At 38.4% G+C, this 18,439-nt stretch overlaps 2 protein-coding genes across 11 annotated transcripts in view; both read left to right on the forward strand.

Moving 5' to 3' along the window:
* The window catches only part of evi5b (ecotropic viral integration site 5b), a 43,636-nt gene extending 34,824 nt beyond the window's left edge, over positions 1-8,812 (forward strand). For all 8 annotated transcript variants that reach the window (XM_079461235.1, XM_079461238.1, XM_079461236.1 and 5 more), the window contains 2 exons: positions 2,539-2,634; positions 6,963-8,812. In XM_079461235.1, the coding sequence (XP_079317361.1) occupies positions 2,539-2,634; positions 6,963-7,235 (369 nt within the window). In that variant the 3' untranslated portion in view covers positions 7,236-8,812. The remainder of the gene's footprint in view (positions 1-2,538; positions 2,635-6,962) is intronic.
* A 566-nt stretch (positions 8,813-9,378) lies between these two features.
* On the forward strand, positions 9,379-14,790 carry gfi1ab (growth factor independent 1A transcription repressor b; the record flags this gene model as incomplete). Of its 3 annotated transcripts, XM_079461244.1 has the most annotated exons (7): positions 9,379-9,486; positions 11,630-11,826; positions 12,269-12,469; positions 12,659-13,041; positions 13,127-13,264; positions 13,392-13,557; positions 13,708-14,790. In XM_079461244.1, the coding sequence occupies 6 exons, from the start codon at positions 11,715-11,717 to the stop codon at positions 13,884-13,886; spliced, it is 1,179 nt and encodes a 392-aa protein (XP_079317370.1). In that variant the 3' UTR covers positions 13,887-14,790. The 3 variants fall into 3 exon arrangements, with proteins under 3 accessions (XP_079317370.1, XP_079317369.1, XP_079317371.1); XM_079461243.1 differs by lacking the exon at positions 9,379-9,486 and having other exon boundaries at positions 11,536-11,826; XM_079461245.1 differs by lacking the exon at positions 9,379-9,486 and having other exon boundaries at positions 11,715-11,826; positions 12,662-13,041.
* Positions 14,791-18,439: the final 3,649 nt, after the last annotated feature.

The following is an 18,439-nucleotide window of genomic DNA, read 5'->3' on the forward strand; positions in this document are numbered from 1 at the left end:
ATTGTTATTTTGAGTAGCGTGCAGGTAAGATTGAGGCTCTGCGTATCTTTTCAGTCAGTGTTGCTCTTTATTGTTATGATCTCTTGGCTAACTAAGACAAAGTGCAGTGAAGTGGGTTTTTTTGTTTTAACACCTAGCTGAGCTCAAGGTTGAAACGTCTGCTTGCATGGCCCATGGGGACCGCAGTTTAGCTATCTTTATTACCAGATGAGAAACCACTTCCTATCGGGCTGAGCAACACACTGAGCTATAATCAAAGCTCGCATTTTGCTGTACTGCTTTGCATTTATATAATCGTCTCAGCGTGATTTAGCTTATTTAGCTGAGCGTGTGTTTTCGAAATAAATATGTGAAGAAAGTGTTAAAAGAGAAATGGATGTACTATAGTAGTTTATTTGACAGAGCGGTGACAATTAAGAGTTTCACATGTAAATGCCATCAACGGGAGTGTGGGAGTGTTTGTTACCAAGCCAACCAAATATCGAACAACAAAAATGTCCTTAAGCGTTGACTTAATTCACTATGCAAGCTTTTCTATCAAATATTATTTTCCTTATGAGCTGCAAAGTTAATTGTAGGGTTAACAATAACAGCAGATATTTTTTATGCATTCAATTGCATCAGATTAGTATTGCTCAATTTAACGAAGAATCCTTCCAAGAAACTGGCCATAAGATCAACTTTGAACTTCATCAGTATTATGATTTGTTCAAGTCATTGTGGCTCAGTTCTCTTCTGCTTTTTGAGTAAGACGGTTATGCTGTATACCTTTAAGTTATCAAAAAGTTGCTATTATTGTACCATAACCCTGCTGAAAAAACAATAGAAACCATCATCGAAATTCTATTGGTTTCCATTGAAATACCACCCTGCTGAACAAAACAAGACATCCCACCAATATAATCCATCACATACAAGCAGAACCATTACAGTTTCTGTTAAAACATTATAACTTTTTTAATGGTTTCTATTGTTTTTTTCAGCAGGTGCTGAAACCCAATGCTTTTTCCATTATAACCATTACAAAATTCCTTTTTGTAGTGAGTTTTGGACATTATTCCAGTAGACACCATTACAGTTAACATTAAAACTACCCTATTGAAAACAAACAATAGAAACCATTAAATATGTTATAGTGGTTTTAATGGAAAAAGCTAATGGTTCTTAAAGGTATTTTTAAGGGTGCATTCATAAGATATATTACAGATATTCTGATGGTTTCTATTAGAATACCCTTACAACCAAATTTTCCATTATAACCATCACAAAATTCCTTTTTGTAGTGTGTTTTGGGCAATATTCCAATATTTCCCTGCTGAAAAAAACCATAGAAACCCAATAGAAACCATTACAGAATTTCTAATGGTTACCATTAGAATACCCTTACAGCCCAATAGCTTTTTTATTTTGTCTTTTCCCCTTTTCTTTTTATAATGTATTTCTTTGCTACATTGTTAAAAACTATACATTTTGAACATAAAATTCAGATTGAGATGAGCTCATGGCATCACAAACTCCATTTGTCAGATGTCAGGCTAAGTAAAATAAGTAATTTGACTTCACGTGATGATAACTTTCTATGCACAAATCACTCATTTCTAATTTGTATCTAAAGTTTCTTGTATTCCAAATTGTTTCGTAGAAACACGGCAGCTTTCGTCACCTTTTCACAGATGAGCGGACAACATCATAAATTAGATTTTTGCCAAGATAGGGACAAGTCGAAGACTTGGGATGATTCAGGGAAGGACCAGAGTTCTGCTTTACGTTTTCTTATCAACTACCCCAATAAGTGGGGTGTGGGGTTATTGAAGTGAGGAAGCCATTACTCAGATGTTTGATGTGCCTGGCTGTAGCCTGCCACCTGCTGATCTACTACAGCCGAGTGTAAGGAAGTCAGCTAACTGCCTTTCCCTTATCACCACGATGTGCGGGTGGGGGTAGAAACCTCAAGAAAAACACAGATTCTGGGAAAAACACATCAGATCCCTCACCATCGCCCTCCTCGGCCTATCACGGCTCTGCATGCGCAACGTAGCGCAGACCACAAAAATTCCCCGTTAGGAGGGTGTGCGCACATGTGTTTATCTCACCTCGTTACCTCCATAACACACCCCTTTCTGCACCTCTTCCCCTGTATCTTGGTCCCCGCTCCGTCCTGTGTGGCTTCCCGTAACTGTACTGATGCACAGGAAAACAGCTTTCTCCTCACGTACTGTGTTTTGATTCCCTTTATAACAGGTGTGAGGGTAAACAAGCCATGTAATGCGTACGAGTAGCTGTTCAATACCGCACCTCCCATGGGGCATTTAGCAGCAGTGAAAAACACAACAACATTTAAAGCTTCACAATCTGTACATACTGTCAAAACACATACCGTCTATGTTAACCAATATGGCCCCCGCAACATGTGACAACATTCCCTACACCTTTTTTCCACTCACTTTTCTCAAGTATCTGTTGGTGGCATTTTAAATGTTTGAATTGTGACATATTGACCCTACGATTTAATCTTATCAAACGTTTCTTTTTATTCAGAAAGAGGAAGGAAAGGTCCAAGGCCACCTAAACAACACAGACTCCAGCCAGTACATCCGAGACCTCAAGGACCAGATAGCAGATCTCAAGCACGAGGTGGGGTGCATGTGTTTACACAAGATTACCTTTTTTATATTGAAGCATATCTTTTTTATGCCCAAACATGTTTAATGGTTTTTTAAGTCATTTTTACACTTTTGGAACCAAAAATTTAGAATTGTGATAAACACCTTTAAAGTACTTTTCTGTGTAGGATTTTCTGTTATCATTTAAACACATTTGTCGACGTGGTTTTCTGTAGATATAGATCTTTTTGTGAAAGTGGAAAATGTTGCTTGGTGCACCTTTAAGCAATAGCCGCATATACTGTACTGTGCGCCCACCAAGGTTTCTATCTTGGTATCAAAGTCACCTTGGTATCTGTGATCTTTTATACACCTAGGTATAAAGTTGCTCTTTTTCCTGCCTGGTGTATGTTTTTGATCTACTATTTGTTTTGCGGTTAGCTTCTTACTTCTTGGCAAGCTTTGAACAGATTTGTTAGTTTATTTAAATTTTTTCATGTGTTAACTACGCCCTGCACATGGCCTCTTCCTGCACTCCAGTTTGCCTGCATACGCCCCTCACACTTCTTTGTGCAGCATGTTTCTTTATCGGTTGGTGTCACAACCACCCAAAATCTATACTTTTGAGCCGTTAAGCAGGCTGGATTTGTGATGAAAGGCTGTGCTCAAGTCACCTTTTGGGGGCAGTAAGGAAAGAGTATGCAAACAGTGGACAGACAACGAGTGCTATATATATCAGCTTATGGGGTACTCTCATTTCCTGCCTTTCTGTCAGGTTTCAGGTCAAGGTTAAGTTTCATGGCTTTCCTTTAATGTTGACAATTAGAAAGTAAAAGGCAATAATTAATGGAATGAAATATACTGCTTTATTTATGCAGAAAGCAAACACTATTTTGTTGCATACTTTATTGTCCATGCATGCTTCTTAGTTTGGGTTGGGTATTGGGCCCACTTCACTTTTTACTATCCATCTGGTTGTTCTACAACCCGAATTCCGGAAAAGTTGGGACGTTTTAAAAAACTAAAGGAATTTTAAATCACATGAGCCAATATTTTATTCACAATAGAACATAGATAACATGGCAAATGTTTAAACTGAGAAATTTTACACTTATATCCACTAAATTAGCTCATTTACAATATATTGCCTGCTACAGGTTGCAAAAAATGGCTAAAAAAGCAAGCAGTTTTGAAAAGATTCAGCTAGGAGAACATCTAGTGAATAAGGAAGTTAATTGATATCAGTTCTGTAACATGAATAGCTATAAAAGGGCTTTCTTAGAGAAGCACAGTCTCTCAGAAGTAAAGATGGCCAGAGGCTCTCCAATCTGTGATAGACTGTTTTTAAAGTATTCAACAATCTTTTTACGCAATGTTCCCCAACGTCAAACTGCAAAGGCTTTGCAAATCTCATCATCTACAGTGCATAACATCATCAAAACATTCAGAGAACCTGGAGAAATCTCTGTGCGTAAGGGACAAGGCCGGAGACCTTTTTTGGATGCCAGTGGTCTTCGGGCCCTCAGTAGACACTGCATCACTCATCGGCATTATTTTGTCTATGGCATTACCAAATGGGCCCAGGAATACTTCCAGAAACCACTGTCGGTAAACACAATCCGTCGTGCCATCAGCATATGCCAACTAAAGATCTATCATGCAAAAAGGACGCCATATGTGAACATAGTCCAGAAGTGCTGTCGTGTTCTGTGGGCCAAGGCTCATTTAAAATGGACTATTTCAAAGTGGAATAGTGTTCTATGGTTAGACAAGTCCAAATTTGACATTCTTGTTGGAAATCACGGACGCCGTGTCCTTCGGGCTAAAGAGGAGGGAGACCTTCCAGTGTGTTATCAGCGTTCAAAAGCCAGCATCTCTCATGGTATGGGGGTGCATAAGTGCATAAGGTATGGGCAGCTTGCATGTTTTAGAAGGCTCTCTAAACGCAGAAAGGTACAGTATATAAAGGTTTTAGAGCAACATATGCCCTCCAAACAACGTCTATTTCAGGGAAGGCCTTGTATACTTCAGCAGGACAATACAAAACCACATACTTGTAGCTATTACAACAGCACGGCTTCGTCGTAGAAGTGTTCGGGTACTGAATTGGCCTGCCTTTAGCCCAGATCTTTCACCTATAGAAAACATTTGGCGCATCATTAAATGAAAAAAAGAAGACCAAGAACTCTTCAACAGCTGGAAACCTAAATAAGGCAAAAATGGGACCAAATTCCAACACCAAAACTCCAGCAACTCATATTCTCAATTCCCAGACGTCTTCAAACTGTTTTGAAAAGAAAAGAAGATGTTACACCATGGTAAACATGTCCCCGTCCCAACTTTTTTGAGACCCATAGGAGGCAATACATTTTAAATGAGCTAATTTAGTGGATAAAAGTGTAAAATTTCTATTTCTAGTGTAAGTATATGCTATGTAATCCATGTTCTATTGTGAATAAAATATTGGCTCATGTGATTTGAAATTCCTTTAGTTTTTATTTTATTCAAATTTAAAAAACGTCCCAACTTTTCCGGAATTCAGGTTGTAGCTTGAAGTCCTCGTAGCCTTAGTCCATTTGAAGGATTTGAAGAAACCGGACACTTTGCCCTAATGCAGTATGGAAAGTGTGCGCAGATGTCCACGTGATTTACCGTCACGGATTCCATAAGAGCCACAAGTTCTGCATGAGTTCAATCTTTGTAAGATTCCCCTTTTTCGTAGCCTGTGGTTTTGTGTAATGTTTGTGGCTAATGTGTCATTTGGTTTGTAGACCACTTCTGGTAGGGAAATTGTTTCTAATATTATATTTTTTGCTGTTTCTGTAGTACTGATACATCTCAGACTCTGCCATGTTTTGAAACAGCTGCCAAGCACGTGTTATGATTAGAAGCCTTAAGTCCTCAAAATCTAATGTTCTAATGAATTTGGATACAAACCTATGAATAAATACTTGTTTCAAGGCTAGCTTTCTGAAAGTAATCTCAAAATGATGACGATTCTTCCTCGTGCGTATTTTCAGTTTTGAACATGTGAGGTTTGAGTAATCGAGAATGACTTAAACATTTATCTTACATTCAAATGTTTTGTTGGATAGGTGTCATTATACAAAGAGATGTTAAACTTAAGCAGGGGTGCACGACAGAAGAGAACAGAAAGTGATAAATTGATTTACACAGGAGGAGGATGTAGTTTGATTTTCCTCCTCCCTAATACTGACAACAAAAGACTGGTGGTTTGCGGTCAAACAACTTTCTACTAAATCGTTCATTCTTGGTCGTCTCAAATCCCTATCAACAGAGTGCAGCAAGACAGCTTTACCTCATAACCTGCCTGGTTCTTTTTCATACACAATCAGGCAGTAGCACGAATCCTGTCTGAAGCCACAAACCCTTGTGAACAAGACTGATTTGGATGCCTGTGGTTGAATAAGGTTTTTGTTTGTTCGTTGTAGGTTGGAGATATATTGAAGGGTGTTCAAATTCACTATGCTTATTTTTATTTATTTATTTTAGCCCCGATGAAGATCAGCCGTGTTCAAGGTTCGAAGAGTTGGCTTAGTCATAACCTTAAAACAAAAGGACGGATGTCTCGTATCTGGTTGCTATTTAAATCACGTAGTTGCTAAACAGTGAGAGGTTTCCAATCAGCCACATTTGCACCAAGAAAAACCAGACTCGAGCTAATCTCTCAGCATCACAATGTCACAACATGTCATGTTTTGTGGCCTCACTGCTGTTTGGTGCTAGCTTGTTTGCTTTTTCTTTTCTTTCGAAAGCCTTCACAACCCACACATCAACTCTTGCATGTGCACTGCATTTGAATGCAAAATTGACAGCGTACTCTCGTTTTGAAAGCTTTTAGAAGTGTTGTAGTTTGAATAATATAAGGTGGAAGGCTTTACTGAGTTGTTTAACTGATTGTGGTTACACTGAAATACCCATAAATGCGTCTCTTCCCACATGTCTGTCTTTGTGAGGCAGAAAGTTTCAGGTAAGAGTACGATCATCTCAATGAAATGTGTTTTAGCACAGATTCTCAGTTCCTACCCGCATTTCACCTAAATAAGTTGTTTAAGCATGAATTTTAATTTGATGCACTTTACGTTAAATTATAATGTTACATGTTTAGCCCATAAATCCAGAAACCCTGCTGACATACCCTGCTTACTATTTTCTTGTTGAAAATTTATATTATGGAGACATGAGCAAGTATTTTACGCTTTCTTTGTGCATGTTACAATGTATGGTGCTATTTAGAGAACGTGCATTGTTGTGTTTTGCTCTTATCGTTGTCTTTGTGATGAAACAAAGATGTTAAAGGTTTTCCTGACATATTTTTTTGACTCTTCCTTCTCATAGATCCGATGTTTAAGAGGAGAGAGGGGCCTTCCCGACAAACCCAGTTTTGATGGGATTCATATAGTCAATCACTACGGTGGGGACAACGACTCGTACCAGTCCTCTGATGAAGATGGAGTGAAGATGTCACCCCACCTGACTGGTCGTCAGATTCGAGACCGGATCACACTACATCCAAACCTTGTGGATTCTGAGAGTGAGGATGATGAGGATGGAGACGCCCTACAACTTACTGTGCCCTCAAATGGCAGCTGTAAGACAACTACAGTGTGATCGTGCTCATCGATGACAGAGACTGTCTTCTAAAGACTGGGAAGAAGAGCATGAAGCTCGTATAAACTGCCTACATTGCTTTGAGCATGGGGCCGAACCTGAGAACTTGAAAAATCGTATCTCTCATTAAGTCATGGTTTACATCTGCATCCGTTTTGTTTCTGCCAAAATGTGTCAGATGTTTGTCATGGCACTTTATTATTTTAAGTCTCTCTGGACTCTTCAATATCATAGTCATGAAGATCATCATATTGTGGCAGGATATTCGCAAACCTCAAATAGCCCACAACTGTTTGTTATTACGAGAAGAGACTTTGTTTAGTATAGTGTTTTATGCATACGGACAAGTTTTCACTGTCATAGTTTTTATTTTTTAAATCATGCTTTTTTTAAACAATGAGACACCAACGATTGTTTGCTGGTGGTCGGAACGAAGACAAAAACGTATTAAAGAATGGAACACTATCATCTTTAAATAGACATTAAACAGTCCCATATCAATACAACAGTGTCATATCACAAGTTTGCAAGCGCAATGTGATTCCCCCTAGCAGGAATTATGTGAGTGGGTCTTGAGTGTCTTTTTATGAAGTGTTTGTCCGACATTCAACATAAATGTAAATATGTACATGTTTCTCATCTTCATTATTACTTGAAAATATGTATTTAGTGGCTGTCATGTCTATATTGTAATGTATTGTACAGTTTAGTTAAAAGGGACGTATTACTGATTTTGGGAGGTCTTCAGAGAGACATTTGCCTGCCACACTTCTCTCCAGTAATTGTAATGTACTGTAGCTTTGATGGCACCGGTTCTCAATTTCCGAGTTTTGTTTTCATACTGATGTTTTGGTGCCTGTAAAGGTTCAATGAAATTCTTATTTAGAGTTTTTTCAATATGCATTATGTTGTGCATGTTATGAATATGAATTACAAACTAACATTTTCATTTATCCCAAGCCAAGCACTCTGTGCCAGAGGCAATGAAGAAACAAGTCCTCTTACTGTCCTTCCTTTTCATTTTGCAACTACACTTAAGTTTTTGTTACTTTGGAATTGGTTTGCATTTTTGCACATTAGACTTCATTATTGTTCTTCAAAGGAAAAATTCAGTTTATCTTTTTTTCTGTCGGTAGCATTTACCTGCTTTTCAGCTGATGGAGATGGTGGCATCTGAGAGCAAGCCTTAAACTACTAAGATTGATGCCATGTTGGTACACTATTTGCCCCACTTTTAAAACGGCCAGTCCGCTAAAATAAAGACTTTGCGAACGAAATTATTTTTGCAGTGTTAAACACTAATGTGATTTGATCAAGTAAACGTTATTTAATATTAAGTAACATCTTTCAACGATGTGTGACAAAATGATTTACGGTGAATTCCGGTGGAAACGGGATGTGCCGGTGGACAGAAGAGACGCTTTGCACGTCTTTGACGATGCAGAGTGTTTAGACGATATAATGGACATAATGGAGATCACCAAAAAACTTATTTATAGGCTTACGACTTCAGTGCCTTTTCACTCTTTGTCATGCACAAAAATACAAATAAAACGGAACGTCATTGTTAAAATGTTGAGCGTTTTGTTATATCTAGATTATATTCTTAAGTTTTCTTTTTGGTGTTTTAAAACGAATGTTTGATTTTATTTTGTCAGATCCAAAAAAACAAATTTGCAGGTTTGCTTCTCTGGAAATCAAAGAAATGCAAGCAAGGCTATTTTCCATTGTCTATGTTTTTTATTAAGCTAGCATTCATTTAGGGGACAGTTTATATTGAACCTCAATATTACATTTAGAAAATATAAAGAGTTTATCCAAAAAGAAATGTATTTTCTTGTTCTATTGTTTTTTTAATCGGGCATTCCAATTCATATCAACCAAATCGCGTTTGGTTTGGTTTGATTCAAGCCATAATAATGAAATAATACAACTAACACAAAAACACAATAAAAACTTGATAACTCCGTTTTTACATTTAAAAATTATAAAGTTATCTAATTTTGGAAACAAGTTCTTCATACAAACATAATATACATAAATAAATACGTACGCTACTAAATCGTCTGCTGACTGCACAGCCCTCTTATACCGCATTACCATTGAGCTCCGTCACAAATAAGGTTATTCAGGAAGCTTTTTTACTTGCGCTTGAAACCTATGCGATGAGCTGCGCGCTCTTTCGCTTAAACTAAACCCCGGGACTTCATCGCAACCGAGTAAATCATTTGTCAAAGAACTACTTGATCGGGTGAGTTGTCAAAATGCTGTCAGCAAATGTCCCTTCGTTGAATTTCGAGCGATTTCTGTACTATAAACCTTCGTTGAATTTCGAGTTATTTCTGTACTATAAACCTTAATGTTTAAATCAGAGTTTCGCTGTGTCAAATCACAGTTGGCGCGTCCCCGGCTAGTCATGAAGTTTCATTATAGCTGTACGAACGTAAAATAAAGTCATTGACTCATCTCGGCACTGGAAAACGTAAGATGCAAATGCTATTTGTTTTTAGTCTGTAAAGTTTGCTTCCTACACGTACATGCTATTTCTCTCGATGATGTTTGATCCATATTTTGTCATAAGATATAACGTTTCCATGGTTACTTCTCTATATTGGTTGAAGAAATAATCATTTCCATAGCTGTAGAATATTATTGACTAGGTAAGTCGTTTTTGCATTAAGAATATTTGTATGTTTATAAGTTTATTTGATGTACGTTTATTTCATTGAAATGGTTCTGTCCTTGTTATTGGACGGAATCTAGGCCTATGCTTGGCCGGAGTAGCAGAAGTATTTTGAATCGATTTGTGACAGCATTATTTGTGCAGCAATTATGAGCTATGATTAAATAACAGAAAGCCAAATAAACATTAAGAAATAAGACTAAGATATTATAGTGTAAAAGATCTAGTGTGAAAGATCTGTAGCCTATGCATTTGCAAAAAATTGATTACTTCGCTATTACAGTGCACTGCAAATACAGTTTAATGAATTGTTGTTTAAGATGAAATATCGAAATGTAAGCAGTAAGCATTACACTGAGTCATGTTGTACTTGAGAGTAGAGTCTAGTGCAACAATTGAATTCCCCTATATTGTGATGGAGGACACAGTAAATGAAAGATAAAGTTTTATAATCAGTCCAGATACAGTATTGCCTAATTCTTGCATTATCAGTGTCCTATCTACCGAGGCCCGGATGCCCTGAGGTGGCATGTCTAATCGACGGAGGGCACATTGCGCTTTGATTTCCTGCGCTTCATGGTTGACCAGTGCAAACTCTATTGCAGATACTGACATTGCAGCTTGATGTAGACTACTGATGGCAGGGACAGCTTTCATCGATGTATGCAGTTATGTAAAAATGAATGAAAGCAGACGGCTTCAAAGCAATAATTCTTTTGCAGTTGTGCAATTAAATCATTTGAGAATTAACGTGACGGGCTGCAATAAACTACCGCACTCAAGGTGAGAGGAGAAGTGAACCGATTCATTGAGCAGACGGCTGTCACGAGTCAAAGGCAGGTGAGGCGTAGACTGACGGATTGGCTGTATGGGCACCCACTGATTGTCTGCTGCACGAGCTGAATGCATGTCCCTGTTGTGTCCCCGACAGATTACCGGCGTCCACTCGGAACAAGGGGGCTCTGTTCGCTGAGCCATCACGAAACTCGAGAACGCAATGTGGCGTGTGTGGACAGCTTTATTTCGATACATTTATGTTTTCATTTACGATTTGGACATGTGCTTTTATCCAATGCATTTTTTTCCGGTGCCATTCATCTGGCCATTTTTTTATCAGAATATGTGTTTCACGGGCTCGAACCCGTGGCCTTTGCGTTATTAACGCAGCAACCGAGCAACAGGAATAGTAGCCTATTATTTAATTGTTTGCTTATGCCCAATAAATAATTCTACAGTTTGTTTAAGGTCAGTCAACTTAAGATAGGCTATACGTGTATTTCAAGAGTTGTTACTGCAGTTTTAGTTTTAAGTGTAATTCATTGGAATAATTGTAAATATATTGCCTATAATGGTCCTTTACATTTCTTAAACAATTATTATTACACTAAAACGCAAATAATCAAACTAGACGGAGAAGGTACTCAGCCTTGCCGTCTCTGCGTTTCCTCCCCCCCGCAGCTAGGGATTGAGTAACGCATTGATAAAGCAATGTATCACTTATCCTGATAGCCACGGTTCCCCCAGGACCTGTCTGTCCTCTCAAAGAGGGGCGGACCAATCACAGGCTCAAGGCTGGGTGGTTGTCCCTTTAAAGCACCTGTCTTCATAACACCTGGCAGACGAGAGAGGAGCTTTACGCATGCTCCGACTCTCCCATATCCCCCTATACAGACGCGCTGCTCTTCAACCAATGGTCTTCAAATCTTTTCAGAGATAAAATAACCGCCGCATCCGTGGATCTGATAGATCATCACTAATGACAGAGGACGTACGACGAAGGAATCAGCGGAGACAAGATGCCTAGATCTTTTTTGGTGAAGAGCAAAAGAGCGCACAGCTACCATCACCCACGGTCTTTGGAAGATGACTACAACAGACTTGATACTATTTTAGCCCAAATATGTGCAGGTAGGTCAAATTTATTTGACTTTGTCAAAAGTATTCAAATTGAAATGCAAAGTGCTGGGCGATTGTGGGTGTTTTTAAATGAGAAATGATACAGTTGTTTAAATGAAAGGTTTGAATGACTTATTTGATGCCGAATAATGATTTATTATGTTGTTTATTTGTTATTGTTTAATTATTGCTGATTTGTTGCATATTTCGTTAAAGTGGTTAATATTATATTATCCACAAATCTATAAAATAAATATGACAATAGAACGAGGTCAGTATTAACTGATAAAATAGCACACGTCCGACTGGTTGTGTCTAGTTTTTACATTTGTGTGAAGGGAAATTTTCGTACAGTCTTCCATATGTCGCACGCATTGGTTTGTGCATTGACAGTTTTGAGATAAACAATTACACACATTGCGGGTTTGACCGAAAATCTATTAACTCCAAACAGAAAGCAAAACCGCAGACGAGTTGGAGTGCTGTACGGATGCCTTGACAAGCGACACGACTGGTGCCTGCTCACCGGACTCTCACCTGGGGGATCCAGCTGATCTATCCTCAAAGTCTCCTCTCAGCTGTGATGGAAGCGTCTGCGACCGCTCCTCAGATTACGAGGATTTTTGGCGACCTCCGTCACCATCAGCATCCCCCGGTATGAATATATTTAGTTTGTGTTAAATTATTGCAGATAAATGCATTATGTACAGTATTCTTGGTGGTGCATTTAAGGTGAAAATATACCCTTCTCTTTCTGTAAAGCTGGCTGTACAAAGACATAGTATGTCCTGAATTTGTCAGCATTCTATTTTAAATGCTTGAAAATTGAATGTTTTTTTTCCAGCAGAATCAGAAAAATCATTTTCGCCCTCCGTTGAGGAAACGCAGCCCTTCGCCGTCCCCTTCAGACCTTACGCATGGAGTAGTTACTCTGGATGTGAAATCAGACAGCTGATATCCAACCATCACCGCTCTCTGGATCTGGAAAGGCCTAGTCCACCAACCTATTATAATGGCCGAGTGGCCGAGCCTTCTCTTTTCACTGAACGAGGGACTGGCACAGGCATTTACAACAGTTATAGCTCCACTACCAGCCTATTCGAGCGCGCATCTGCCTCACTTTACGACGACAGCAGCGTAAAAGGAGCTGAGATGAAGGCCAGCTCCGATGTGATGTGCAGTCGTCTCCTTCTAAATGGCGCATACAAATGTACAAAATGTAGCAAGGTAAGGAAACTAGATTAAATATTGCTCGTGTTTCTTAAATGATGGTAAGAGGTCGTATTTTAAAGATGACCCCGTCTTTCCACAGGCGTTTTCTACACCACATGGCTTGGAAGTTCACGTCCGCAGATCGCACAGTGGAACGAGACCGTTTGCATGTGACATCTGCGGGAAAACGTTTGGTCATGCGGTCAGTCTAGAGCAACACAGAGCTGTTCACTCACAGGTGAGTTTTAAAAGTTTTTGTGACGAGATGAGGGTCACTGCGTTAATGCGTAAAATGAATGCGTAAATGAACAAATGTGGTGCAAAGAAAAAATTATGACAAATTAACACGCTTTTCATGTTAATAGGAAAGAAGTTTTGATTGCAAAATTTGCGGAAAAAGTTTCAAAAGATCATCCACTCTGTCCACTCATCTCCTGATACACTCCGACACACGACCCTATCCGTGCCAGTATTGCGGGAAGAGGTTTCATCAGAAATCAGATATGAAGAAACACACATTCATTCACACAGGTAAATATATATATATCAATAATTGATGTAAATATTATTTTGGCAGCCGGTTTTACCTATACCATGGTTACACCAATCAAGTTTTTAGCATTTCCAGTTTGGTTTCATAAATATGTTTTAGGCATGTGACACATGCATTTTGTCTCACAGGGGAGAAGCCACACAAATGTCAAGTGTGTGGGAAAGCTTTCAGTCAGAGCTCCAATCTGATAACCCACAGTCGAAAACACACTGGATTCAAACCGTTTGGATGTGACCTCTGCGGCAAAGGATTCCAGCGCAAGGTCGATTTAAGAAGACACAAGGAAACACAACACGGGCTGAAATGAGGAAACACCTTTACGGACCCAGGACTTTACCCAACACTATTAAACAACTCATCTGGACTTTGTTAGCTTTCTCAGATTTAACATTCAACAAACATTAAATCAGTGTTTAAAGAAGGCTTGAAATAGAGTTTACAATAGTTGTAGAGGGGCTGTTTATGTTTTGTTTGAGTTGCCTACGAGTCAGCAGCAGGTCAGCAGGTCTGGCAGCTTTCACGGTGATGATGTACAGGCTTTCATAGGATATCTTGATCCGAATCAACTGCCCGCTGCAAATACTTGCAAGGCATCGTGTCTGAAACCAAAATATTATCACCAAAATAATCAGGCAAGAAATACAACCGCCACGAGAAAAGGACATTGTATCACCCAAAATACCAGCTGAAGGAGAGAAAAATCACCGCACCTCAAAAGAATGCCACTTTGTTTTTAACGCTGCAGAGAGAATGCTGGCAAAACAAGCACTACAATAGACTGCGTGATTTGATCAAATACAGGATTGTTTGTGTACTACTGCCCAACCGAATATTTGGCTTTTTGGCAAGTGGTCGAACGCTTACCGTACATCTGACAAAGAGTTCAGTTTCATCCTCTAGCAGATTCGTTTTCTTGAGAATAAATATATAAAAAACACATTCAGATATATAAAAATATTTGTTTTATATCATTCACACTATTTATTGAAATAAAGAATGTTACGAACGTTATTTATCTTTTGTACAAATATAATGTTTTGCCTCATTCATCTATGAACTTCTAGCCTACGAATATTTAAATACATTGTCGATCATTTATTTCGGGGCTCTAACACAATCTTTTAAGCCTTTGGATATTTACAATTTTTGTAAAATTTTTAAATATTTTGTTCAAAATGATACGTTTTGTTCAATAAAACATGTTCACATGGATCCCATTTTGTTATGGCTTTATTTTACGTGATGTTTGAACGTGATCGAGAAGTTAAATACATCAATAACCTGATAAATTGAGTAAAAATTGTGAAATGAGCTTGTTTGCAAGGTTAATGACGAGAATTAAAATGAAAAACTAAGGTTTGAAAAAGACGATTTACTAGAAATGTCACAAACATAGAACGGAAAAAGCGAATTTCTACTTAACGCATTAGAAACCATAGAAGCTCCAAAACTTTGCCACAAAATTCAGTCGATATTTATAAAATGCGTATTTCAATGGCAGGGAAAAGAAACAAAAAATACGTCAAATCAAACCAGATCATTTAAGTGTTTTAAATTGAAGACAAGAAAATAAATTTCCTCATGCGTTCTTCGTTTTATTCGATTAATCTTTAACAACAACAACACACAAAATTCTATCAATTTGCTTTACTACCTGATAACCACACATTTGGTCGGTAACGAAGATTTCGTTTAGAAATATAATAAATTACACAAAGCAATGCTGACAAAACGTGTATAAAAACGTTCATAATTATTGATCGAAAATAAGGTGTAACTATACGAATTTGAAAAAATAAATTAAATATGTTTTCTATCAAAAAATCGACTTCACCGCGTCAACAAATAAGTAGGCCTATGCATACTTAGTGATTTCGTAAGAAATGTTCAATCTAAACAGCTTGTTGGCTGTTGGTAGTCGTGAAAATAGTATCCCCCTTTTATTTACACTCTAAACACTCTTGGATCTCCTCTGTCAACCAAACTGCGTGTAAATAAAGACCGTTTATTCAGCAGAAAGTGTCCCCTCTACACCCGCGGAATAATAGGGTGGGTCAGTGCATTCTGCCCCGGGATATAACGTCAATTCATCAAGGCACCTGCCACATAAAAGGTAAATAATGTAGGCCTCTCTTTTCAGTTCCATTACAACTGCGCTTAATAAATACAACTTAATTCAGCCTATACCCTTTTCCCACACTGGCCTATTTTTGGGTGGTCTTTTTCTGTAAGACCCTTAAATTCTTGCACCTTTGCAACATTGTTTGAAATCACTGACTCGCATGGATTTTAATGCCTCGAATCTTGCTGCATTAGGATTGAGCAAATGCTAAATATTTTAAAACCCAAAAGATCTGACTGAGAGGAACATGAAAATGCATATTTATTTCAGAGAAAAAGACACAGGAGCATTTACTGCTTCGATGTCCTGCCGGGGACGGCACCAGGGGCCTGAGGAACCAGAAGAAAATTTGGTATGTAATCAGTTCCTCAAAAGACATTGATTTTTCCACGCTTGTCAACTTCTAATGACTCAACCAACATATGTTTTGATTTTATCTTGCATTCTGTTTATTTGTTATGTCTAAAATCAAGATATCATGATGATCAAGACACAAAGCTGGACAGTGTGGCAGTGCATGTCATCCAGAGTGCCACAAGGATTGCAGTGCCTGTACGGAGGTTAGTTTCCGCCGCAGATGTTTAAATCCTCTGCAGTTCACTCAGAAGGAAAGTGCAATCTGCAAGTGCACCATTAGACCAGACCAGATTTCAGTGAGGGTTTTAAAACCGATGCCCCACAGCCTCCAGGCATATCAAATATGAATAGAAGAAGTCCTGGAAAGAGCCCAATCAATTTCAGTGGTCAAGTAATCAGAGCACCTCATTCTTTGGCTTAAAAAAAAGCCAAAACCCAGACAAACAGACACATATAGAAACAAAAATATGAAGGTCACCTATAAAATGGTATGTCACAAATGTGTAATGCCTTGTGATATTCACATTGTGGTGTAGTATAGCTATAATTATGTTAAAGCACAGAAAATATCACTATTTTCCATATTCATGGCTTTAAATGACTGGCCCAATTTAAAAAACCTTTTAATATTTAAAGGCTTATTCCAGATAACCGAAGGTTCCACTGAAACCCTATTTAATTCTTTAAGTAAATTAAAGTATACGGCACTGTTTTGACCAATACTGTGATCAGAACGTTTGAGACTCAAATTTACTCATTAAATGTCAAATTAGAAAAACATAAACAACTTAAAACAATTACATTACACATATTTAGACGCAGTTGTCTGACTAATGGCTGATCACAGCAAAACAGGAATCTAAAGAGATCAAAATAATTTTACAAAACAGACCCTCACTGTGACATCATCACATGTCATGCTGACATTAATACTGTTGATTTATAATGTGGTAGTTAACAAATGTGGTATAATGTGGCCAAATGTGTTAGTTGATTCACATTTCATTCGCATCACATTTCTAAAGCAGGAGCATCATGCAAACAATCCAATGTAAAAAGTAGTTATAGAATGTATCTTTTTAAACAAGAAAAGTTAGTCTGAAGTCGTCTTCTCAGGTGAACACAGGTGCCAGAAGAAATGCCTGGCGATGAGGGGGCCATGGAAGTGTCTCAGGGAGACGGGGGTCAGATAGTGTGTTCTTTTGTTGCTGTGCTTTATTCATTATTTACTTGATCTGAAAAATAGACTGCAAGACAACTGCACAGCTGTCATCAGGCAGCAGGGCGGAGATACAAATTATTCATGATTTTGGAAAGAAAGGTAGATAGAATAAAAAGAGACAGAGACGAATGCAGAAAATATTGTTGGCACATATAACAAAAGAACAATGTGCACAGGGTTACATGGACAGGGTGGAAATAGAGGTGTTGACACCTGACTATAAAGATCAATGGTTTCAATCTTAAAAAAAGATTTGACTGAAACAGGATGCAAACAAAAAAAGCAGATATTCTTCTAAATTGTGGCATTTCTCGTTTTTGCAAGATTAAAAGTAAAAAAGGACAATAAAAATAAGACAAAAAAAAAAAAAAACACATAGCCATAAATTCATTGTGTTAAGAAAGTCTGTCAGTATTCCGTGTTTATCTGCTCCTCTGCATCACTCCAGCCTAACATGACACCTCAATAAAGACTCAGGGGAACAGGAACATTTTTTTGTTTGCTCTGCGATGTCCTGGCTGATCCAGAGTACCATGCTTTTACTGCCCATACACGGCACACACTTTTGTTCTCAAGCCCTCTTTGTTTTTAGGACTGTTTAACAAGGTATGTCTCCAGTGTCCTGAAGTCAGTCACTCTAAAGAACCTCGAAGTGGTAATATGTGAGAGGGAGTGTGAAACTGGGAAAGCAGCATCCCTGTGTGTTGAGATGGGGGGAGTTTGGTAATAATGGGCAAAACCAATGGTGATGGCCACAATTGGGAGACATTAGACTTGGGTGAGCGGCCAAATGTGAGCTGACGTTTTGCTCCAGGTTAAAGCCCTGAAAGCTTTTCCATTAGTTATCTCGCAGTGGGGCCGCACCAACCCCTGCGCAGCACGCAGCCGGCGTACAGAACCCCCACCACATGCTGAAAGGCGGGTGCAGTAGGTCGCTGCTCATTTAAAGACATGTTTATCTGCTTGATTTAGCATTACATATCACTACCACTATTCGGATGCTTGCTGTCGCTCAAAAGAGACACAGGGGGATGGTCAATATTTTCCAGTGTACCCAGGCAGTTTATATACAGTATATTATGTTTTCAATATATAAATATATTGCGCTTGTAACTATACGTGTAATTGTGTAAGATTAAGTGAAATTCTTTCATCACTT

The sequence above is a fragment of the Barbatula barbatula genome (assembly GCF_947034865.1).
Source record: "Barbatula barbatula genome assembly, chromosome: 7".
NCBI classification, from domain to species: domain Eukaryota; kingdom Metazoa; phylum Chordata; class Actinopteri; order Cypriniformes; family Nemacheilidae; genus Barbatula; species Barbatula barbatula.